Raw genomic sequence first — 25,324 nt, 5'->3', positions numbered from 1 at the left:
TCCGTAAACAGCTCACACCCCATTTATTATTTAAAAATATTTTGTTACAAAAGGAAAAAAATACAATGCAGTATAAAAGATTGACATCGTCATCAAGTTTATTACACAATTTTCAACCTATCAGAAAGACAAACAAATCACTGACAACAGGGGGACGGGGCCTTGACCTTTTGAGGGCTGGGATTTTTTTTTTCTCCTTTTGCTATGAGGAATAAAACTAAAAATTCTGTCATTGAGTAAAAACAAAAAAACGGGGAGAAAATAATTCTCCAGGTAAACAGCTTTTCTGATATTCTATATATTGTTTTTCCTTAACTTTCAGTTTACTTGGTTTTCTCTACATTTTAAAAAGACACCCCATACTGCTTTCAAGAATAAGCACATCACTTAACACTTGGCCAATTGGGCAGGGTGCCAGCCATGTTCTGAAGTTGAATAAGGATCTGCTTGGGAGGCAGGAAGATAAGCTACAACTTGTAGCCTCTGCCCCAAGTGAATGAGCCTCTCAAACCCTAGGGGATACTCCCTCAGTGACTGAAGTGTGCTGGAAAGAGAGGAAGGATCCAATTCAGTTTCTCTCCTCTGAGTCTATTGGGTCTCCACTGACCCCCTGCCTCATACACCAAGTCTGATCTCACATGCCACATCTCTTTTCACTTAGATGTCATAGACCCTGCAGATGCATGCAGAAGGAACATCACCCTATGGTACTCCAGGACTGTGGCTACCTCCTGCAGGAGCAACCTATCACAATTTGGATGCTGAGAAAAGAAATTCCATCTGCCTGTGCAGGAAATAGTCACCCGTGTGCTGGTCCTTAGAACTCTGAGCTGAGTTCACTTAAATCAGGCTTCATTTCTTCTCTGTTCTTTGTCAAAGGCAGGAAGCACCTCCAGGCCAAGTGAGGGGGAGTATTATAGCCAAAGGGGGGAAAAAAACACAAAACACCACATCTGTGACTTTACCTGCCTATTAGTGCTGAGTAATCCCACAATAAGTCAAAGAATGTACCGTGGGGATGCAAGCCCATGCTTACATCAAACCTGAAAAAGAAGAGCCCATGCAAGTAGGCCACATCCTGCTCAAATTGCTTTCTTCCCCACACTCCTGGTACGTAACTAGGGGTCCTCATTACTGAGGTCCCATGACATCCCTATGTCCCAAAGGCAGTACCTTCCTCTAAAACAAGGAAGAAGCCTTCTTGGGGGAAGGATTCCATGTTAAATGGAAAGCCCCAGGGAAAGGGAACACCTAAGAGCTGGTTATTGCAACAGACAACTGAGCCTGAAGCAGTAAATGGTGGTAACTGGCTTGGCTAGGCTTCCAGGAGAAAGCAACCTCCCGGGTTTTGCTTTCGAGGGGCAAGTCCACTGAGGAATCAGATAGCAAGGAGTCAAAAGGATTTAGCCCTCTAGAAGGCCAGGGAAATAAACCATCAATACGTGAGAGAGAAAACCCAGAACAGCAGCTTGTCACAAGGTAGTTTCTGTTCTCATGGTCCCTCCTCAAAGGGCTACAAAGGTAAAGAGTTGAACAAAGAAGTGGTATGTTAGCAGGGTTTGGACCCTCTTGCCCCCACCAAATCTAGTACCGAGGGCAGAACCCTTAGGTATTTTTGGCACACCCAGTCATTCTTCTAAGATCCCACAAAGAGGATCCTTTTTCTCTGGGAAGGAAGTTTTCTCAGTAACCTCACCATTGACTGCTCCTGGGGAATCAGAAACTCAGGTTTCCTTGGACAAAGCACCATTCTCTATGGAGACTAGGGGCTGGACACGTTGCTGTCTTCCTGCCTGCCCCCATTTCCTACCCCATAAAGTCTTTAGGTTCTTCCCCTTCTGGCAAACAGGAGGTGTGGGATTGGGAGGGCTGCCAAGCCATCTTCAATCCTGTAGGGCAGAGGGTATTGCCTGGAGGAAGTTAGGGGTTTGGAAGAGGGGAAAGGGGTGGAGCGGCCTCCATCCTTTAGTCCTGATCAAGGTGAGGAGATGCAAGTCCATTAAAAACAATTTGCTTCCACCCAGACTCCTGCAATGAAAGTACCAGAAGAAAACACCAGTTAGAGGCCACTCTCATTAGTAAGGGGTTATATGAGATACACTGGCTTTTCCTAAAATCACAACCTAAGTCAGAATGTAGGCAAAGAATGCAAGCTTAGCAAAGTAGAATAAAGTGGACTGTCTGGCATCAAGTAATGTGAGGAAATGGGTGGAGAGAACACAATGAGTAGAGATTAAGAATAACCAAAATGGTGACATCTTTAAGGTCAAGAGGAAAACACAGACAATGGAATGAGGTCTCTGAAAGCAGTCTGAGAATATATTAGCAGGAAGATAGGAACATTTCAAGAGAAGTTGCTGTAAGGAAAGACTGTTTCAGAAAAATCTACTCTGAGCAAGTCATAGCTTACCTTAAGGGAGAAAAAAAAAGAACAAAGAGAAAGAAAAAGAAAAAGAACAGGAGAAATAATAGTAAGAAAACAAGTGTGTATACAACCAAGTCCACCAATCCCCAAACACCTCAGAGGTTCCAGCAGGACACTCCCAAAGCAAACGCCTCAGTATCTGTTTTCTTTTAAAGCAGTTCTGGTCAGAACAGACTTCAAAAACAAAAAGCAAGCCGGGCGGTGGTGGCGCACGCCTTTAATCCCAGCACTTGGGAGGCAGAGGCAGGTGGATCTCCGGGAGTTCGAGGCCAGCCTGGTCTACAAGAGCTAGTTCCGGGACAGGCACCAAAGCTACAGAGAAACCCTGTCTTGAAAAACCAAAAAACAGCAAACACACCCCCCCAAACCCAACCAAAACCCCACAAACCAAACCAAACCAAAATACATATCCAAACAATATGCTATGCATGTGCACACAGACACACAGCACCAGAGCTTTTCCAGGCTGTACTGAACAAAATACGAATAATTTTAAGACTCTTCCCAGATAGCAGTTGTGGATGAGGACCCAAAGGTACAGGAACACCAAACAGTAATGACTTGGCCAAGCCAGAACCAAAGCAGAGCACGGAAGAAGAAAACAGTAGCCATCATCAAAAACATCTGACAGCTTGTTAAGAACCTTTACACCTGGGGCTGGAGAGATGGCTCAGAGGATAGGAGCACTGGCTGCTCTTCCAGAGGTCCTGAGTTCAATTCCCAGCAACCACATGGTGGCTCACAACCATCTGTAATGAGGTCTGGTGTCCTCTTCTGGCCCACAGGGAAACATGCAGACAGAATATTGTATATCTAATAAATAAATAAATCTTAAAAAAAAAAGGAACTCTATCTAAAAAAAAAAAAAAAACCAAAAAAAACCTTTACACCCAACAGGAAGGGTCTGCTAGACTACCTATCACATTTTTAAATGTTAAGGTCCCTAGCAAACCTGAAATATGCAGATGGTAGTTGGTCACTTGATAATATAATCAGGACCAACAATCAGAAAGAAAGGGAAGAATTAAATTCAGGTCTAGTATGTTTACTAAACTGAACCCGGAACTGCAACAATATGCAAATTCTTACCCTTGATATAAGTCTCACAAATCTTGTAAGAGTCACCCAAGAAGACATAAACACACCAAAGACATCTGCATGCTGCCTCATCCTCCTAACCCTGGGTTGGTACTACCTGAGTCTGCTACTCAGAAATCTGTATGATCTTCATCTTGCTGGCATCTCTAAACATATGTGCAAGTATTTGTCCCTTTTTCTATAAAGAAAAACTAAAGCTCTTAGTGCCTTCTTTGTTTCCTAACATTCAGGCTTCTGAATGTTGTTTTCTCAAGACAGGGCCCTGCTGTGTAGCTTAGGCTTGCTTTGAAATCGTGATCCTCCTCCCTTAGTCTTCCAAGTGCTGACTACCGACATGTACTATCACAATTGGCTGAATCTTTAAGCCAATTTCTGTTCACACCTGAACAGAAAGCCCAGTTTTCAATGGATCAGCAGGATATGAAATGAGAACGATTCTATTCCAAGTAAGAAACACCCTGAAATTATGGGACTATTAGAGAGAGTTGAAGACAAAGACCACCTAGAACACCCTCAAACTCCAAAGCATACATACATGCTCTGAAGAAAGGCATTTGTGAAGTGTCCTTACAGAATGAGATGCAGAGGATAACTGGTACTGGCAGTAGTGCCTGAATGCAGACAGAAGTCAGAGATCCATCACTTTAGCCAACTGAGCTGGGGCCCTCTCCTGAGGAACAGAAGAGGGTATTGCTCTTCCACTGATGCCTCTGCACAAAACATACCTTTCCTGATCAGGGAACACATGTTCACAGCACAGAATCTTTTAAAGAAAAGATGCTGTGAATGCTGTTCAAATGGCTTGGAGGAGTAAGGTCTTCACAGACAGACCTGTACAGCATTTCCCCAACATGAAACCTAAACTACAATTTAGTAAATGAAGATAGAATTCAGACTACCATGAAAATTAAAGATGATTTTTTTTAACCTCTTTAAAGTGTCTAACTTGTACATATATGTTAGAGGAAAGGAAAAGAAGTGATGTGAAAAACTTACCCAAGAGTGAGCTTTCCTCATTTCATCACAGGCCTGTACCAGTAAAATAAACGTTTTTCTGTAACTACCAAAAGAGGCCTTTCTTGCTGGCAATTTCACTGTCAAAAGGTTGTCAAAGGAGCAAAGCCAGCAGGAATGGTGATATACAGTCAGACATTCTATTAAGTACACCGAGACTACAACTGCTGCTTTGTACAGCTCCCTTCCTGGTCATTTTTCTCTTTATTTTTAAAAGACAGGGTTTCCCTGTGTAGTCCTTGCTGTTCTGAATCTAGCTCTGTAGACCAGGCTGGCTTTCAAGTCAACAGATCTGCCTGCCTCCACCTCCTGAGGGCTGGGATTAAAGGTGTGCATCACTCCTAGATCACTCTTATTCCCTCCACTTCCAAAGAATACACACTACATAATAGGAGGAGGTGATGTCTTTTCTTTTTTCTTTCTTTTTTTTTTTTTTAAAAAAAAAAAAAAAGGTCCTGCTAACCCTGGCTACCCTTGAACTTGTGGTTCTTCTGTCTAGGTCTCCTGAGTACTAGGCATTACAAGTTTGATCACAACACCCAGTACTGGCTGTTTTGGATTTCAAGTAATTCTTTGGTTGTACTAGCTCAAAAGAGCTGATGCTGCTACTTACTGAAGGGAAGGGGTACTAGACCAAGACATCCATGCCTACCTTGTCCATCCCCAACAAGAAGGCCAAAGCCACTTATGGGTTACATCTTCATTAACCTGCATTTCCACAGGCTATGTATGTTATGTGAACACCTTTCAAAACTCAATTTGTTGCAAAAATGTAGAAAGACAAACAGAACATATTCAGAGCTAAACTGTTGGCTTTTTATGCTGGTTATCCAACATTTTAGAATTCCATGAGATAAGTAAAGAACACAGAAAGTATTAGCCTGTTTGTTTTCTAAAGAAAGAGAGAAAGAAGGCATGGAGTGTGATGGCTTCGGAGGATCTGGGAGGAGATGAAGGAGGGGAAACCATGACCAGAATATACTATGTAGAAAAAAAATATTAAAAAGACAAGATAAAGGGAAACATAAAGCTAAAAAAAAAAAAAAAAAGGACCGAGAAAGGTGTAGACTGAAAATATTAGTAATTGTTATCATTCCATTTACTTTCTATCAAAGATGACAAAAACACTCTCAGCTATAAAACTGTAAAGTAAAGTGCCAGGTGGTTTTTGATCCCAGCTCTCAGAGTCAAGAGGCAGGAAGATCTTTGGGAGTTCGAAGCCAGTCTGATCTAATGAGCCCAGGACAGTCAAGACCACATAAAAGAGACCGTTTCACAAAACCAAAAAAAGGCAGATAACATCAACAAAGCAGAGGGCAAACATAAGGGAATGTTTTATTGTTTGCTAGTAGGTTGTACCTAGGCAGAATGCTGCAGAACTTTCAAAAGGTTTGAGTTTACTGTGACCTATGAGAATGCACAAGGGAAAAGGGTTCCCAGTCTCTTTTATCCAGTCATCCATAGAGCTACACAGCCTGATCAACTACATTACTTCCAAACAATTAGGCAGACAGCAGCCCAGACAGATCCATCTAGCCATATTCTGCTCTATTTTATACATCTCCAGACACAGAACCAACACCCATTCTTTCTTACACCACAAACAATCCTTGTTAGCAGCTTTCTTTCAGTATGGATTACAAAATGGTGGGATAAAACTCAAGAGCCATAGGCTCACATTCTCCAAGAAATCTTTCTATGAATGAAAATATAGAAAAGTAGAGCTGAGAGACAGGGAGCCTAAGTCCTGGTGACACAGTCCCCAAGCCAGACAATCCAACCTAACTTTAATTACCCACACTCCTGCTTTTATAAAACTTATTAAAAACAAAAATATCCTTCTATTATAATTATTCATAAGGTCTCTAAAGCTTTTCAAGATTTTTCAGAATGTTTTTTCTACTCTAATATTCCAATTTTCAAAATCTTTTTAATGGATATCAATTCTTGAAGTCATTAATATTGTTTTATGAAAACTAAGGTAACAATCTTTTCTGCCTTGGCCAGTTTTCCCTTTTACTTGAAAATTGGGATTAAAATGTAATAATGGTAATAACAGTGGTTTTCATTTATTAAGAACTCAGGGGAGGAAGAAACATCTCTATTACAAATCTTCCTTTTGTTTTGAGAAAGGGTCTCACTTTGTAGTCCAGGGTGTCCTTCAACTCAAGGCAATCCTCCTGCCTTGACCTCACAAATGCTGGGATTACAAGCATGAGCCACCATGCCCAGTTTATACTTAAACCACTGGTCAGGAACAGGGCTTCTTCCCACCTTTCTCAGTGGTGCCGGTCCCGTTCTCTATCCCGGTGTCTCTCATGCTCCCGGTTCCTCTCTTGGAAATAATCATCATGCCGGTCTTCATTATGAAGCAAGTCTCGGTGCCGCCTGCTGCTCTCCCGGGACCGGCTGGGTGACCTCTCCCTGGACCGATGCCTTTTCCTATCAGAAAGATCCTTCAGCCTCAACTCAGAGGGCCTACCACACATTCTTCCCACACGGGATTTTGTATCTTCCGGTGTTTGCTTAAAATATTCTTAGTTATCTATCATGGAAGTACTGTCTGAGGATCTTAGTTCTTTGATGTCTAATCTTTACAGGGAAAATGGATGATAGACTTGTCAAGATCTTACTAATATATTGGACAGGGTATTTAGAATTTTCCAAGTTTTCATCTTTATAACAAGTTTCCAAGATTTCATCTTTATAACAGATCTATAGGTTAAGTACTAGGACTTTTCCCCTTAAGTTCTTAGAACATTACTAACTTCCATATTCAAGATGGTCAAACAGGTAGTCAGCAACAGAACTGAACTCCAAACCTAAGATTCAAAATTCCCACGTGTCCACCTAGTCCAATTTTCTTCACCCCTTTCCTTGACCACATGGTGCTGAAGAATTGAACCTAGGGCCTCATGAATGCTAGGCAAGTCTTATCATTGAGCTACTTCCTCAGCACGGAAGCCTGTGTTCTTTATTAGTCTTTTTTTTTTTTTTTTTTTTTCTAAATAAGGCTACTGCTTCTACTGAACACAGATCTTGGTTTCTTTCATTTCCCAACCAACCTGCAGGAGAGTATTGCTCAAGGCCAATCAGCCCCCAAAGCAACCAACTCACCTGGAAGAGCTTCCACTGGCACCCACACTGTACGACTTGGCCTCTATGCCATGAAGACAGTCTTTAAGAGAGGAGATGAGGACACGGCAACGCTCATCATTGGCGACTCGGGACTGTTTGATAACTGCAATGGCTGTGAGTAGTGTCTCAATGGCATCACTGTAATCCCCTGATAAGATGAAGGGAAAGGCCAAAGATGAGAAAAGGCAGTAATCAAACTGGACCAAAAGGAGGATGCAGGAAGACATAAATTGTGAGTGACTGGCTGCTTTAAAGAGTCACAGTAAAATGAACAAGGCAGACATAGCAGGTATAAAAATGAATGACAGTTATAGTACAGCTTGAAATCTGACAAAGGCTAATGGCCTTATAATCAATGCACCCTTGTCTAAGGGTTACTTGACAACACTGATTAAAATAAACTGTCCCAGGGCTAGAGAAATGGTTTAGCTGTTCAAATCACTTGCTGGTCTTGTAGAGAATACAGGTTTGATTTCTAGTACATACACAACAGCTCACAACCACCCAATTTCAGGGAATCCAATAGGCCCCCGGGTCCCAAGGATGCATGTGGTACATATACACATGCAAAATACACACATAAGTCTAAAACATAAAAATAAACTGTACCTACATTTGAGCCAACAATTCTAAAAATTTTCTGTTCATAGAGCTGTGTAAGCTTAGCCATGTTTTAATATTGTTTGCTTTATCTTTGTTAGGACCTGGCTAGGCTACATAAATTAAGGAACAATGGCTCTGCAGATTACTAGTTGTTAAACTCATGAGGTTAGTTTGTAGGCAAATAAAGTTATCTATGTGAAATCTTTAGCATAGTGCCAAATACACAGTAGAGATCAACAAATATTAGATGTTAAGATATACTAATAACATAGGTGTCCAAAATATAGGAAGTGAAAAGATAAAAAAACCAAAAAAACCCCAAAGAATCTTTTTGTTGCTGTGTGGGCTACTGGGGGGTTGAACCCAGAGCTTCGAGCATGCTAGGAGCCTGATCTGTCACCAAGCTACATAACCAGCCTTGTAGTTCCATTTTTAGAAAATAAAAATCATACATATGTTGTAATATGTGCACTCCCCCCAAAAAACTGGAGGAATACCCACCATTCAAAGAAGGTGGTCTTGGTGGTCCTCACAGAGGATTTTCATTTATTCAGTTATTTTTTTTTAAATATTATATTATGCCTACATGTTACTTATTTCTTGCTTTTTTTGTTATTTCCAAAACAGGGTCTCACTATATAACTTTAGCTGTTCTGTAACTCACTATATAGACCAGGTAAGCCTTGAAGTCACAGAGACCTGGCTGAATGTACACATTATTCTAAATTTATAATCATGTGTGTATTTTTTCTAACTCATGTATATGTAATATACAAACCCTATTACTTGTATATACAATATACAGCTTTCAATGACACGGTAACATGCTGAGAAACTTGCTGTTGGGCAGTTTCTTCATTTTTAAACACCAGAGTATATTTAAACAGACTTGGTTATATATATCACAATATATATAAACACTTTTTTTTTTTTTTGGTTTTTCGAGACAGGGTTTCTCTGTGGTTTTGGAGCCTGTCCTGGAACTAGCTCTTGTAGACCAGGCTGGTCTCGAACTCACAGAGATCCGCCTGCCTCTGCCTCCCAAGTGCTGGGATTAAAGGCGTGCGCCACCACCGCCCGGCTAAACACATATTTTTTATACACACACAATTTTCTATCACACAACAGTGGTGTATGAACTTCCTAAAATAACATTTTCTCTCTCTTATGTATTCACATCCATACATTTAAAACACCACACTGCCCTCAATAACTAGAACTTTCATTTCCCAAATGTGAACACCACCTGACTCAAGGATATAGCTACAGGAGTTTTTGCATATCTCTTTTTCAAGGAAGGTAAAGAGCTCTAAGTAAAGAAAATGAAAGGAAGAACAGATCTACATGCTGGTCTGGTGAAAATGAGAAGTGGGTGGCTTTATGAAAAGTAGCAAGAACAGAATGGACAAAAACTATGAAGGAAGTGAAGCAACGTGAAGGACCAGGAACACTGGCACATCAGCTCCAAATAGGCGGGGAAGTTCTGTCTGTTTTAGAGGCACAGTGAATACACATTATAGTCCCTATGACTGTAATAAGAAAAAAGGAGGGAGATAAGGATTTATTCATCAGTCATCTCAGTGTGAAGGGAGTGGTACTGAAAAAGGAACAGAGATTACTTCCTCTAAACTCCTCTGTATTATTGTATAATAAACATTATGTATTATGTTTTAAATTAAAAGTCAAGGTATGTTTTTTTGGTGAGGGAAGAACTGACAAGAACACATACTGTTTTTTTTTTTTTTTTAAATCACTTACTGTTTTTAAACTACTCTGTAGAATCAAATTGAAACCAAAGATCAGAAATTACTGTTGGGTACTGGAAGTCTGCATACATTTAGATCCACATGGGAAACCCCCAGGAAGAAAGTGAGCATGACTTGGACCTCTCTATTCTAGTATGCCAGCCATTGCTCTGCCCACTGAGGTATAAACTATAAACTTTCCATCCTATATCCTTTTATGTCCAGAGCTTTCAGAATCATAGTTACCGATTCTTCAGGTAATACTGAGAGCAAGGCAAGTAAGTTGAAAGGGTGTATGATATGCCTTAGGATGATAACAAACTTGCCTTTCTAGAAACAGGCTACCCACAGGCCACTCGCTCTGCCCTGACTTCTTAGTGTAACAGATCCATTATCACAGCACCATCTAGTTGAGGAATTACTTCTAAAACCCAAGGGCCTTTAGTTCTACTTCGTATTGGAGTTACTACATAGGCAGACACAGGTCTAAAGCTTACTTCTGAGATAAATATCTCCCACAGTTGGCAATTACATTCCACATCAAATAAAAAAAGGAAATAGTGTCTATTATTCATAGTGTAGGCACTGAGTAGTTTTCTAGAGAGCAGGTCTAGACATATGACTGGAGCTTCCTCAAAGCCAAGAAACCAAGTCATACACTTCTTTTGAAGTGCGTATCTTCTGATATCTAACAGTGTTCCAGCTTCAACTTTTTGAAGTTTTTCCAAAAGGAAATGACAAAGGGGAAAATTTGAGCTAAAAGTAGCAAAGTAAAAGTTAATTACCTGCACTGGCTCCAGACACTGCTTTGGAAATGGCACTGCTGGAAATTGCTCTGTTTCGCTTCATTATTTCTTCAAATTCAGCTTCACTCACTGTAGAGGGTGGAGGGCCTGAATCTCGGCTGCAGAGAGATAATACCATGACAGACTGCTCACATCCTTTATTACTTTCACCATATTCTATAGTACTGTTATTCAATTCTTCTCTAGCCTATTTCTCAAATGTTTTATATGTTCATTTTTCTTCAAAGACAGGATTTATATCATATGAATTGATAATTTTGGCTTGACTCAACAGTACTAATCACTGTAGCATCTGCAGCAGCCCTTTATGGCACCAAGTTTAATCAAGCTGGTTAAAGGGAGTTATGAAAAATATGATTTGGCTGGATAGTTAAGATGAAAACAGAAAACACTAAATAAAAAACACTGATGGAGCAGGGGAACTAAATTAACCAATAAAGTGCCTGCTAGGCAAGCAATGAGAACCTGAGTTCAAATGCCCAGAACTCACGTAAAAATACCAGGAATGGTGGAGCATGCTTATAATTCCCGGTGCTGGGAAAGTGAAGACAGGTAGATTCCTGGGGCTCACTAGCTAGCCAATTTAATCTACTTGGTGAGCTTCGGCCAGTGAAGCCTTTCTCAAGCAAGGTGGACAACAAAATTGAGAATGACAGCAAAGGTTGTCCTTTGGCTTCCACATTCAAGTATACACAGGACACATGCAGCTGCACACACATGCACTTGCACATACAGGCATGCAAAACAAACCTTTGACAGATACTAATCTATGTTCCATGACTCAACATCACAAGATTAAAGAGGAAAATAATCAGCACTCAATACTCCTTCATTTAAAATAATGTCTAAAACACTGTCTATCTTTTTTCCTATTCTTTTCGGTTGTTTTTTTAAGATAGGGTTTTGAAAGACAGTAACCCTGGCTGTCCTGGAAGTCACTCCGTAGACCAGGTTGGCCTGCCTCTGTCTCTGGAGTGTGTGTGCCACCACTATGCAGTAAAATACTGTCTACTAATTTGAGTTAGAGGCCAATCTGGTTTACATAGTGAGACCCCGTCAAAACCAAACAGATAAAAAACACTGTCTACTATCCTGGCTCAAATCTGCAGGGAAATACAGTTTTTACCTGCCATGGTGGTTATAGGGTGTAGAGGCCTTCATGTAAGTATCTGGTGGAGGCCCCACTGTAGCATTTGGTGGGGGGAAGAAGGCTGGATTGAGGTGAAGGGCTGGTGGAATGGCCCCAGGGGGAGGTACAGCCAGATGAGGAGGTAATCGAGGAGGGGGAGGCATGAGATGCTGGTAGTGGATACCAGGAGGAGGAGGAGGGACACCAAAGCTTGAGGAGAGAGGTGGTGGGGGTGGAATTGGGGGTGGGGGCAGACCCATCAGGGGAAGGGCTGAAGGAGGACGGTTAAAGTAGGGCAACACGCTGGGGGGCTTATCCACACGAGCAGATGAGGGTACAAGGTTCTCAGAGGGAGTTGCCCGTCCATCAGCGGAATCACTAGAATCTCTGGAGTGGGCCCGTGGAGGTATTCCTGCAAAGCAAAGCAGAGCTGATGTTACTGCCCAGGCAGGCTTTGGACATAACAATAGGAACAGCTCATCCCTCAACAAGTCATCAGGCACCACACTGAAGAAGAAAAAGCAGCTCAGAAGAAACAAATCATTTGGTGCCTTTCCATTGGCCCCAGTGGAAAGATTAGAAGAATCTTCCTTCGTTAAGACAACTCCAAAAAGCAACATGATTCATAAGTCCTGTATGTCAAAGGATGTTCTCATCTAGGATCCTCAAAGTTTTTAGAACAAATTTAACCTTTAAACTTGTTTCCTATTTTCAAATACACACATTCCAAACAACCCATGAGAAAATGATGTTGAAACATTCTCAGTGATGTTCTGCTGGATTCTATCTGCCTTGAAATCCTACATCCCCTAGAGTTCAGAGATTCTTAAGGCTATTATAAGTTGACCTTCTTTATTATGCTATACTCTAGAAACATTCTCTTTGCCAAAGAACTCTGGTCAGAGAACTGAAAAAGCATGGGAAAAGCAGGAGACAGAGCCATTCTCTATCTACATAATTTTCATTGAGAGAGCTAGCTCACCCTTCTAAAAGTAGACCCCAACAGAATATGATAGTATATAGCCTTAAGAGTCATACAGGTAGAAAGAAGCTTAGCAAATATGGAGGGGGAGAATGCTTTTTAAACTAGACCTTACAGTCAAGGCTAAGCCTGAGACAAGCCTATGGTGGGATCAATTACAGTGACAACCACCTTGACTTCTTCACTATGAGATACTGCCAATCTGACACAGGCCCTGTCTGTTTTTCATGTTTCAAACATATGACAGTTTGTTCCTTTCTCAAGTTGTTATGAACTGAAGAGGTTTAAAAGCAAGTGCAGTACTCTGTAACATTAACCTCTTAGGTACTGTTCCATACTGGCTTGTATATTTGGTTACAAGTCCTCAGAGAAGCAGTCATTTTTAAGCAGAGGAAGTCCACCAGCTTTAGTCTTTCCAGCAAAGTAACATGCACAAGGAAAAAACTGAGAAGAGGTAGAAATACTAATCTTAATACAGCTGTAAAGTGATGCATTTTGGGGAAACCATGTGAAGGTCAAATTAAACAAAAACTCTGAAACAGACGGGACTTGAAAATGTAAGTTGTACAAGGAAAAAACTGAGAAGAGGTAGAAATACTAATCTTAATACAGCTGTAAAGTGATGCATTTTGGGGAAACCATGTGAAGGTCAAATTATACAAAAACTCTGAAACAGAAGGGACTTGAAAATGTAAGTTGTCAAGGAAGCTAAGTGTATGCTTTTAATACAGGGCAACAAGCTCATCCACCCAGCTGTCAATACAAAGGATAAGGGCGATTGTTTCTATTATAGAGGCTCTATTTCCACATGAAGGACATACCCAATTAATACAAGAACTACTGTTTTAGAGCTAGGTATAAGCAGTGACAGCAGGTATGTGACGAAATGTTGCTGCCACCACCTTTCTCTAGTAGTGGAAGAAAAGGAGGTTGACTATTTCAGGCAGGGTCTTACAGGGTAAGCTGCACCCTGTAAGATCAGCGTAAGTCAAGACTGGTTTTCAGGTTTAGAAGTCTGATTTTAATTCAGTACTTAAGAGGTTAATTCACCAGGGAGTAATCACACCCCAGGAGATTGAATAATGCCAACCAAACTCATAAGAAACTGATACGCAAACCAAAGTAGTAATTTATTAGTTGATAATGACAAACATTTACTGCCAAGCCAACTAGAATACTTGTAGGCTGGTCAGTGCAGTCTCTTTCCAGAAGAAAAGCCTCACTAGTAAACCAAGGTAATATCAGAAGGTGGTTTGGTGAACAGAGTCAGATTAAAGGGAGTAAGATGAACCTAAGGGAGCAAACTCCCTTAGAATGCCGCATTTCTAAATAATTATTTTTAAAATTTTATTATGTGTATGGTAATTTGCCTGCATTTATGTCTGTGTACCACACATATGCAGGGTCCACTAACGTCAGAAGAGGGCACTGGATCCCTTGGAACTAGAGTTAGAGACAGTTGTGGGCTTCAATGTGGGTGCTGGGAATTGAAATTGCGTCTTCTCAAAGAGCAGCTATTCTCTTTAACTGCTGAGTTATCTCTCCAGCCCCAAATAATTCTCCCCCCCAACCAGAGACAGTGCTTTCTGTGTAGCCCTGGCAATCCTGGAACTCACTCTGTAGAGCAGGATGGTCTCAAACTCAGAGATTCAAGTGTCTCTACCTACCAACTGCTAGGATTAAATGTGTGTACCACCACTGCCCGGCTGCATTTTTTAAAAAACTAATGTGATATATTCTTGCCAACCAACTAAGAAGTCAGTAACTGTTTCCTTTCTCTAGGACAACAATGGAGAAACAATGCTTAATTTTTACTGCCTAACACTTGTTTTGGTTGAATTTTACAGAGCACTCCACATATACACTCATGATAATATCACAGCCACCTTTGTAAACCTTAACTACACTCAGTGTGTCTGCTTTTTGAAAACTCAAAAGAACCACATCTTATCTAAAAAAGCAAGCCCATTCATGGTTTATTCATTTATGGCAGAAATAAAACTGACAGTTGACAGGAACTTTAATCATTTTTCAGTTCCGATGGGAAAGAGGCCCCAAGCAGAGAACTGACTTGTTCAAAAGGTCAAAAAGGTCACAAGAGTCAAAGGCAGTACCCACTGACAACCTGAACCTGATTCCCAGGATTGTGTTGTTTACACAAATCTCACTCTTAGGTCTACCGACTTATTATGCCAACAAGCCATACCCAACAGGACCCTTCCCCCAAATATTCCATATCAGTCTGAGCCCACGCAACACACCTCCCCCCATCATACAGATGGTCTCCACGTACCCCCTCTTGGGACTCGGACGCACTCACGTTTCCGAGCCTGCGCCTCAAACTGTGATAAGTTCTGCCGGGTGGCCGGCCTCACATCCACTTTTTCTCCATTAAGAACTTTTCCTGGCAAGAGTTCCAGCAATTTGTGGACAGAATTTTCAGAGGCTACCACCACCTCAGCATACCTGGGGGAACCAAGTAAAAAGAAAAATACTGAGACACTGGAAAAGGAAAAAAAAATTCTATTTGACAAAGAAAAAGGCACCTTGCTAAATTAAATATAAACACACACAAACACACACACACACACACACACACACACACACACACACACACACACACACAAAACCAACAGTAAGAAGGGGCCACACTATATGCTTCCTGTTTTTTCTTATTTTTTGGAATTTAATATTAACATTCTTCCCTTCAGCAGATGGATATTCAACTTCAGCCTACCTAGGTTCTCAATCAATGGCAATTTGTCAAAAACCAAGGCAGTAAACTAGGCTGGGGTGGAAAGGGGTTGGAATCCAAGTTCAAATATATCACAAAGCTGTTACTTTAACCATCACAAACTAAAGGAGGTTTCCCAAACCCAGACCTCACCCTTTAGACTGGCCATTTGCACGGTTCTCTGCAAATTTCAATTCCACCACATCATAGACTCCTATAGAGCGAATAACCTGGATCAGCTGCTGGTCTGTAGTCCACTGGGGCCGGCAAGATGGAAAAGGGAGAAACGTCAATAGCTACATGCCTGATACCCACCCACCCAGATGTCCCAAGTCCTGTTCCCAAATCTAGGACTCTAGCCATAACCATGACCACCCACAGGAAACCCTAAAGTCCAGCAATATTTCAATCAGTGCAGGCTTTTGTCATGAACTCTAAACCCATCTAATCCCAGAACCCCTATGTTTGGGAATTAAGATTGACATTCATTTTAATTTTGACTGACATATGGGCTGGTTCATCATCAGATCGGATCAAACAGATTGTTAGCAACTTTAATTATAGATGTAACAGTCTAGAATTGACCATGCCAGGAACTTTCTCATTAGTATATACATTTCCTGATTTGGCATCCCCACCACCAGCCCAAAAACATGTCACACAGTTAACTTTTACAGAATCGTTAACACATATCCCAAGTACACTAGAGCTACCAAGGTCTTTAATCCCCATCACCCACCATTATCACAGGACCATCTAATGACCACCAAGAGTTCAAGGTGTTCACTCTGAAATCTCGTCCCATAGATGACCCTGCTAGACATAAAGCCCCAGGGTCAGGGGCAGTAATAAGATGGCAGAAAAGGCAACTACCCACTTAATCAATGCTTTCTTCGGCACCAGTACGTCCTCAGGATAGTTCTCTTTCAGAGATCAATCCAACCTGATCCCAGGAAAAAGAAATCCAACCCCATCAGAGCACAAAACAGTGCAACAGTGGTTTCTGAAAATGCCATCACCTCCCAGTGCTCTCCCTCCAGCCCACCCATAAGACTTCTGGTTATCCTTGCTTACCCAGGAGAAGCTGCCTACATAGACAGCTGCTCGTCTACTCCGCAGGCCACTATATGTATACAGGATTGCAGGGGTCTTGTTGTTTGGTTTGGGAGTTGGCTCCTGGCGAACAGGAGGGGGTGGTTCAGTGCTACTGCTTCTGTCATCTGAAGGCTGTGAGGTAGCCGTCAACACATCATCATACAGGTCAATCTGATCTGTATTGTTGAACTCCGAGTCCTAAAAGAGGAGGGGCTGACAATGGAGTCTTCGAACTTTTCAGTCTCCTTCTGCTTCATTCTAGTTGACTTAGAAGCTATAAATGCTTTGTAAAGCAACGCACAAGATCTCCCTGTCCCATTCTAGAAAACGGTAACAAAGAATTCCTGATGTGAAACTCTTCATTGCTTATGAGTTTCTAAGACTATTTGTAGTGTGCAAGTTTCTGACCTTAACCTCCTGTAAGGATCACAAGGCAAATGGTGAATAAGCAAACAAACCACTAATGAACAATTAGAACATGTGCTACTGTCATCAATTGATGTCACACTCAAAGACCACATCTAGGATATATTAATAAAAATGTATTTCAGTAACAGATTCTATACTATTATTGCATGTATAAGAGTACATTTATTTAGAAATATAAAGTAAGGGTGGAAAGAATGTTAAAGTGAGTAGGCAACAAAATGCAAGACAAAACACTGAGTTACCGTTTGGTTTATACAACTGATCCAGGGAAACTTTCAAGCTCGTAGAATACAATCTCAGCTTCCTAATAGCCTAAGAAACAGGGAGTAGAGGACTGGGGATATAGCTCAGTTGTAATAGAGTGCTTGCCTTGTACACAGAATGTCCACAGTGCTTATTCATCATATATCAGGTACAGTAATTTTCCCTTATAGCTTGAGAAACAAAAAGGACATGTGCCTGTAATCTTAGCATTTGGGAGGCAGGGGCAGATCAGCAGTTCACAGCAGGCTTCATACAGAGTTTGAGACCAGCACAGGCTGCACCAGATCAACTTAAAAAGGGGGAGGACAGGCCAGTGAGATGACTCAGTGGATGAGTTCAATTATCAGGACCCACATGGTGGAAGAAAAGTTTTGTCCTCTGACCTCAACACACTTGCCGTATACAAATGTAAAAATATAAGTAAATCACCAAAATCCCCTCCTCCTAAAAGGACTCGGTGATTCTATCTTGTTCAATGCTCTAATCCTCAGAAGCCACTACACCTAACTCTCCATATCTGTTAGTTTTCCATCCAGACAAAGCCAGCTAAATATCAGCTGAAAACATCCTTTAAAACCTTTTTAAAGATGGGCAGAAGAGATCGCTCAGTGGTTAAGAACACTGGCCACTCTTCCAAAGGATCAGGGTTTGATTCCCAGCATCTACAGGCAGCTCACAACTCCAGATGCAGGGGATGAGGTGCTCTTCCCTGGCCTCTGAAGACAATGCATGTACTTGGTGTATAAACACACACACAGGCACACGCATAAAAGTAAATGAAAAAATTCAAAACCACCACGTAGAACTCTTACTGAGCAAAAGACAAGGCTCGTCTTAGCCAAGGTGAAATAATCATTCTCATAATCTGAAGATTTTTTTTTAAAGCATAGGGAAGGAATGTATAAAGATTTTCTATGCAAAAATACCTCCTCCAAGTGTTTCTGAGCATGCTAGGCAAGATCTCTACCACTGAACTATATCTTAATTTTTTTCTTTAAAGTTTGAGATAAGGTCTGGCTAAGTTATGAAGACTGGTCTTGAACTTGTGATCCCTTTTTGCCTCAACCTCCTCAGTAGCCAGGTTTACAGGCTATACCATCATACCCATCGTTTTTGTTTTTTATATTTAAGATTTAAGTACCTGAATATTTTGTTAAGGAGAAAGATTCTGCGACCAATCCCTGAAAGATATTAAGAACTAGACTTTATACCTCCCACCAAGGCTTTTTAAAAGTGAAAGAGATTTTCAAATGAAATGTAAAGACAATAAGGAAATAACAATATTTCATATATTCAATGCCAGAAAACTATGATTCCTTTTATGCAGTATCTGGGATTCAGAGATGTACCTAAAAGTTGTAAGACAAATGCCATCACTGAAAACTGGCTAGATTAAAAAAAAAAAGTCAGTGAGTCAATAACATTTCAACTTGTAGAGCAAACACATCAGCGGGAATCTTTTCATACTGTTAGCTTAAAGGCAATCAATGAACTCTTTCAAAATCTCTAAAAGAACAAAACAGGCTCAATCCTAGAGGACCTTGTTTCTGTAGATTACCACTTCAGAAAGAAAATCAAATGAATCTGAATGTTCCAAGTTTCAATGGTCTACCTGGGCCATGAAACCACAGTTAAAAAAAGCTAGTGGTAGCTGGACATGGTGGCACATGCCTTCAATCCTAGCATTGAGAAGGCAGAGCCAGGTGGATCTCTTGAGTTGGAGGCCAGCCTGGTCTACAGTGAGTTCCAGGACAGCCTGGGCTAACGAAAACCCTGTCTTGAAAAAAAAAAACAAAACAAAAACCCACCTATCCTATAAAAGAAATACATCCACATTTTATAGGTGGTAATGCTAAAAATTTTTATTCTAAGTTTAAACTGGAAATATGCAATCAACACTGAATAAATGTAACAGCAACAATTTTGTGTTCAAGGACACACACACACACAAAGCCACAGTTATCTCATGAAATGTCCTATTAGGAGTTGAGTTTGCTCTCTAATACACTCAATGTTCCTACTTTCTATCTCTTTCTTGGTATCTGACCCAATGAAGTAACTAACTTAAATACATTTTTCTCAGTGCAACCATTTTGACTCTTGGTTACTTTTTCTTCCATTAGAAGACCACATCAATTTTGGGCCTCATGCTCACATCTCCACAGTTCTCATCTTATACCTCTCCCCCATCACTGTTGCCCCTTATTCTGCATTGTTACTATCACTGTTATTTTACAACTTTTGTTGTTGTTGGGAGAAGGGGAGAATTCTAAAAGTTTCACATTGTAGCCAAGCTGGCCTCAATTTGTAGCAATACTGCCCTAGTCTTTGGAGCACTCAGCTTATGAATGTGTATCACGACATCCAGCTAATATCACTTTTACTTTTAGCCACTAGGAATGGCACCAATTTTCCAGCACAGGGATTCCCACTCCCCCAACAACTCAATACCTCTGGCAGTGCTGCTAAGGAAACAGAAGTAGTAGTTCAAATCCTTCTTGATGTAGAACCAAGCATACTATAAAGCCCATCTCAGCATGAGAAGGAACAAACAGACAACTTAGAGTGGCAGTCACCTTTTTGTTTTCCCCTGTCCAGTAGAGTAGTGTGAATCCCAGGGCTCCCAATGCAACATCAATAAAGTATCTCTGCAAAAGGTTTTTGTAGTACATGCTGCCAGAGATCAGAAGCAAATACAGAGTTCCATGTAATAAATGTGCTAATTTCCTTTTAGGAGCAAAGTGCTCTTGAGGGAGCTGTATGCAGGGCTAGCTTGGGGCAAATCAATAACTGTCCTAAGACATTCAACAACTCAGTTTATACTGACTGCCTTCTATCCAAGCCAACTTGTAACAACTCCACTCAGACTTTTTAGCCATTTAGCAGCTTCCAGCTTACACGAAAACCAGCTTTGCCAAAAATTAACTTATGGGGATGAGGTAACCCTTCTCTACTTCTAGAACATAAAACATTCAAAATCTATACTTGTCTCAATTTTCCCGGTATCAAACACTGCCTGTTTGGTACAACTAAGACTCCACACACTAATTAGTCCATACACTAATTTTGGTTTTAGGTCAATAAGTCCTTTAAAAAAAAAGCTAATTAAGGAACAAATTACTGAGGTTAATAATGTCTACCCTGACAAAGTAATGACTACCGGACAAGAACTATGTCTTATTTATGACACCCCCAAGTCATACTATACTGTTTAACCAATTATTAATATTTTTTAAAATCAAACATGGCCCATGGTCAAGGATTCTATTCTCCAGAGAGAATGAGTTGCAGTATCAGTCAACAATACAGATTCAGAATTTGGGTGCACCATCTTTTAGGAGAGTTGTTAATGACAAAGGCGTAAATTTCAAATGGTGAAAATCTGATTCAAACAAATGCATAGAACTCAGGAAGGCAAGACTGGAGAGGGCTCAGTAGTTAAAAGCACTTTCTGTTTGTCCAGAGAAGCTGAGTTTGGTTACTAAAACCCACACCAGGCGGCTCACAACCACCTTAACACCAGCTCCAAGGGGACCCCAGATTGCTGGGCTCCTTGGGCACCTGAATTCACATGCATATACCCCCCCACCTACTGAAAATAAAATAACGGAGCACAAGAGCCTCTTTGTTGCTCCTATCAAAGTCAAGGTCCAAGCCAGGCATGCTACTTCTCTAGCCCAATCTTCCCAGGTCCTTATGTGTACCCACTGGAATACACCAATGGGTCAGAACCAGTTTGCTTAAGGATAACAGTTCTGAAGAACCCAGGTAAGATAATTAAAGTTTTAAATAGAAAGTATCAGTTGAGCTTTGCCTTCAAGATCACAGAACTCAACTGTATACATTACTATTTCAAGAAACATTTGTATAAATTCCCTGGTATTGTAATAATCGCAAAGACACAACTGCCCACAGACTTCTCAAGGTACAGTCCAGCTATTTAAAAAGAAGTGAAGTGGGAACCCCATCTTTAAAGTACATTTTATACCATGTCTCTCGAAGTTATCTCTTGTACTGTCTGCACCATTAGGAGGGGACTAGCAGGGGGAGGGGCTAACGTTCTGGAACCCCAAGCTGAGAGAACAGCAAAGTAACAAGTATCAAAATTATCCACACAATACTGCAACAAATGTAATTTTGAGTTTTAATTATGGTTAGTCATTCAGCTTTGGAATGACTTGGGGAAATAAATTCCACAGGCTGATTCATCGTTCTATTAAACTTGGCTTTTTATTTGCTCTTAAAGCAACCCTTTAAAATTGAAGCTTGGAGGTTCAATTAACATAAAGAAACGGTCAGTCGTCTTCAAAGCCTCCGCTAGGGGGAAACGCTTCAATAGTAAAGAGAATCATTTTGAGCTGATAGAGAAATCACTGCCAGTAGACTGAGGAAGGAAACCCCAAAGCTGCTGCTGATTCCTCTTACCTGGTTGAACTCTTCATCAGCGTATATATCAATCAAGTCCACGCCTTCTGACATGGCTCCGGAAATACGCTCTCGAGCCCGGAGAACGGACAAAGTAAGAAAGATGCCACTACGGTATTCAGAAAAGGGTAAAAAATTTTAAGGCACGAGGGTCCCAGGCTGGGAGGAGGGCAGTGGTCGCCAACCTCTCGTGCCCGGAGAGGCAGCATCCCTGCAGCCAGAGCCCGGCCCCACCCGCTCCGCCCCGCCCCCAGCCTCGCGCCGCCCCCAGCTCTCCCAGGCCGCCCGGGCTCGCGGGGCTCGCTGCCCATCACCCGCGGGGCCGACCCGAGTTGCGCCGACTCGGTGCCCGTAGCTGCCTGTGGCGCCACCGCCAAGTCGAGGCCTCGACTCTCGAGAGGGGCCCCGGGCCGTGCTGTGACGAACCATGGCGGCGAAGGCCGCAAGCTCGGCCCGCCGCACCTGCTAGGCCTTGGGGGCGGCCGAAGCCGGAGTCCCCCAGCGGGCCCGGAAACTACCGCCGCTTCCACTCCAACCGGGCCCGGTCCTCGACCTCGGCTAGGCCTACCCGGCTCCCTCCCACAGCTCCAGGATCTCAGCCCCTCCCTCAGAGGCCCGCGCTTCCCTCCACCCGCCGCCTTCCGCCGCCACCTCAACCGACCCCCTCCCCGCCGCGGCGCCAGCCCCGGCCCTCCTTCCGGCCCCGCCGGCCCCCGGCCGCGCGCCCCCGTTACCGGGAATATGGCGGCGGCCGCGGAGAGTCCCGACTAGGCCCGAAGCGCGCGAACCGCTCTCCGCCCCAGGTCCCGCCCCCCCCCGCCGGCGGCGTCACACGCACCGCTACTTCCGCCATACGCTGGGACGCGTCTTCCGGTTCGAGGGCCACCTCCACCGGTGAAATCCGCAGACTGCCCGCCGGGAGTTCCCGGAAGCTGTAGGGAGCTTCCGGTGCTGTAGGGAGACATGGCGGTGGTCACCTTGATCCCGACGCTGGTGCGGGTGAGATAGCCGAAGATTTAGGGTTCGGGGCGGGCAACAGCTAGGACTGTTTTGTCCTCCTCTGTGTCGTGGAGACTGTAGGAAGAGTTCAACTACCCCACAACCCCTCAAGGGAAAGATTTTCCCCCCAGAGCGAGGCGCAAACAGGCGCTGGACATGCTGGTCATTTTCCAGTCTTTGCTGAGCGCACGGTGTGCTCGAGCATAACACTTGGTAATATGTGGTTAAGTCGTCAGTCATCGAGAAAACTCAGATCTTACCTACGTTCCCAGGCACAGTTACCGAACCGCCTCCAAAAGCCCATTTCTAGCCCCTATTCTTAAACTCTTTAGTGTTTTCTTTTCCTTTTTAGCCAGTCTTAATGTGTTGCTCAGGCTGGCCTCTAATTTGCAATTCTCCTTCCTCATCCTCCCAAGTACTAGGATTATAGGCTTGAATCAACACACACACACACACACCCTTATTTTTTTTTTCAAAGCTTAACCTTTTGCCGCTATAAATTTACATCTAGGTACTATTTTGGTCTCCACTTTCTTGTATGGTAGGCTTTAATCTGCCTCGAGAGTAAAAAGAAAAGTTTTCATTACTGTAACATTTTGGTTGTTCAAATGTGTGGTTTTAAATATCTGTATGTTTTTGAGTTTTCCGGTTTTATTTCAGTGTTGGTGAAAAGTAGTTAGGATTTATCTTAAATTTGTCAAGACTTGTGACATAACTTGTGAGCTCTTGGGAATGTTCATCCATCCATGCATTTGAGAGAAATGCATGGTCCGTTTTGTAGAATGTCTGTATATCTCAGTTAGATAAACTTAGCTTATGTCTGGATGTCCCATCCCTTATTGAAAGTATGGTATTAAAATCTGTCTGTTGCTTTTTTTTTTCTCCCTTTAGATCTGTTCCTGCCTGTTTTATAGATCTGAGTTCTCTAGTGTCCGGTCTACATATAGTTATAATTGTTAGACCTTCTTGCTAACTTTTTTTTTTTTTTTTTTTTTTTGGTTTTTTGAGACAGGGTTTCTCTGTGGTTTTGGAGCCTGTCCTGGAACTAGCTCTTGTAGACCAGGCTGGTCTCGAACTCACAGAGATCCGCCTGCCTCTGCCTCCCGAGTGCTAGGATTAAAGGCGTGCGCCACCACTGCTACCCCCCTGCATAGACATTTCCCTTTTGTTAATTTTTTTTTTTTTGGTTTTTCGAGACAGGGTTTCTCTGTGGCTTTGGAGCCTGTCCTGGAACTAGCTCTGTAGACCAGGCTGGTCTCGAACTCACAGAGATCCGCCTGCCTCTGCCTCCCGAGTGCTAGGATTAAAGGCGTGCGCCACCACTGCCCGGCCTTGCTAACCCTTAATACTATATAATGTTCTTCATCTCGCGTGACAGTTTTGTTTTTTGTGCTAAGTCCCAAACCCAGGGTCTCGGCATGTAGGGAATCTCTCTCTCTTTCTTTCTTTCTTTCCTTCCTTCCTTCCTTCCTTCCTTCCTTCCTTCCTTCCTTCCATTTTCTCTCTTTCTCTTTCTTTTAGATTAAAAATATAAGTATATGTATGTGTTTTCATAAGTTTATGTCTACTAAGTGTCCAGGTGCCCATGAAGGCCAGAGGAGGGTGTTGGATTTTCTGAACTTGGAGTTACAGGTGGGTATGAGACACCTGCTGTGGATGTTGGGAACCGAACCCCAGTCCTACATAAGAGCAGTAAATGCTCTTAACTGCTAAACTATCTTTCTAGCCTCAGCAATCTCATTTTCTTTTGAGTCTCTACTATAGGAGTTTTCATTGTGGTACAATGGGGCTTACCTCGAATATTTTCTAAGTCTATTAAACTGATGATTTTAACTGCATACAAAAATTTCTCTCTTTTACTCCTTGTGTATGGGGTATTGATGTCAGAGTATGCTTTTATTTGAAGATTTTTTTTTTAAAGTTTGTATGTGTGTACTCACACACTTGTGAGTATGGCTACCCACTGAAGCTGAAGAGATTGTTGGATCCCTGGAGCTAAAGTTATATGTGAGGAGGGTGTGGCCTTGTATAGCTGGTTAGTTTAACTTCCTGAAACCTTTGAGTTGTTTACTTCTTGAGCTTAAGGAGCATCCCTATAGGACAGGATATATTACCTTGCTTTAGAACATTCTGTGTCTTGGCTGGGTGTGGTAGCATAAGGCAGAAACTGGAGGGTCTCTGAGTTCAAGACCAGCCTGATCTAGATGTCAAGTTCCAGGCCATCTAGGATTACATAGTGATGATGTTGATGATAATGATGATGGTGATGGTGGTGATGTTGATGATGATCCAGGCCAGCTAGGACTACATAGTGGTGATGATGATGGTGGTGATGATGATCCAGGCTGGCTAAGACTACATAGTGATGTTATGATAATGATGATCAAGGCTGGCTAGGACTACATAGTGATAATGTTGATGATGATGATGATGATGAT

At 42.1% G+C, this 25,324-nt stretch overlaps 2 protein-coding genes across 7 annotated transcripts in view; one reads left to right on the top strand and one right to left on the bottom strand.

The window, feature by feature from the left end:
* Cpsf7 (cleavage and polyadenylation specific factor 7) lies at positions 1-22,709 on the bottom strand. Of its 4 annotated transcripts, none has more exons than XM_005369636.2 (10): positions 22,622-22,709; positions 21,888-21,996; positions 16,749-16,967; positions 15,828-15,931; positions 15,234-15,406; positions 11,956-12,370; positions 10,809-10,927; positions 7,655-7,823; positions 6,812-6,979; positions 1-2,028 (listed from the first exon to the last, which is right to left on the bottom strand). In XM_005369636.2, exons 2-9 carry the CDS (start codon positions 21,939-21,941, stop codon positions 6,817-6,819), a joined length of 1,416 nt encoding a protein of 471 aa, XP_005369693.1. In that variant the 5' UTR covers positions 21,942-21,996; positions 22,622-22,709; the 3' UTR covers positions 1-2,028; positions 6,812-6,816. The 4 variants fall into 4 exon arrangements, with proteins under 4 accessions (XP_005369693.1, XP_026633118.1, XP_026633116.1 ...); XM_026777317.1 differs by lacking the exon at positions 22,622-22,709 and adding an exon at positions 22,350-22,548; XM_026777315.1 differs by lacking the exon at positions 22,622-22,709 and having other exon boundaries at positions 15,261-15,406; positions 21,888-21,958.
* Sdhaf2 (succinate dehydrogenase complex assembly factor 2) overlaps positions 21,829-25,324 on the top strand; it is a 24,126-nt gene continuing 20,630 nt past the window's right edge. For 2 of the 3 annotated variants that reach the window (XM_026777319.1, XM_026777318.1), the window contains exon 1: positions 21,829-21,981. In XM_026777319.1, coding sequence (XP_026633120.1) covers positions 21,940-21,981 — 42 coding nt within the window. In that variant the 5' untranslated portion in view covers positions 21,829-21,939. Of the gene's footprint in view, positions 21,982-22,782; positions 22,887-25,324 lie in introns of those variants that run through there. The other variant, XM_005369635.2, reaches the window with a different exon arrangement.

This window comes from Microtus ochrogaster, unplaced genomic scaffold, assembly GCF_000317375.1.
Source record: "Microtus ochrogaster isolate Prairie Vole_2 unplaced genomic scaffold, MicOch1.0 UNK56, whole genome shotgun sequence".
Taxonomy (NCBI): domain Eukaryota; kingdom Metazoa; phylum Chordata; class Mammalia; order Rodentia; family Cricetidae; genus Microtus; species Microtus ochrogaster.
The sequence above is the reverse complement of the archived record's forward strand: the minus strand, read 5'-3'. Positions and strand labels throughout refer to the sequence as shown.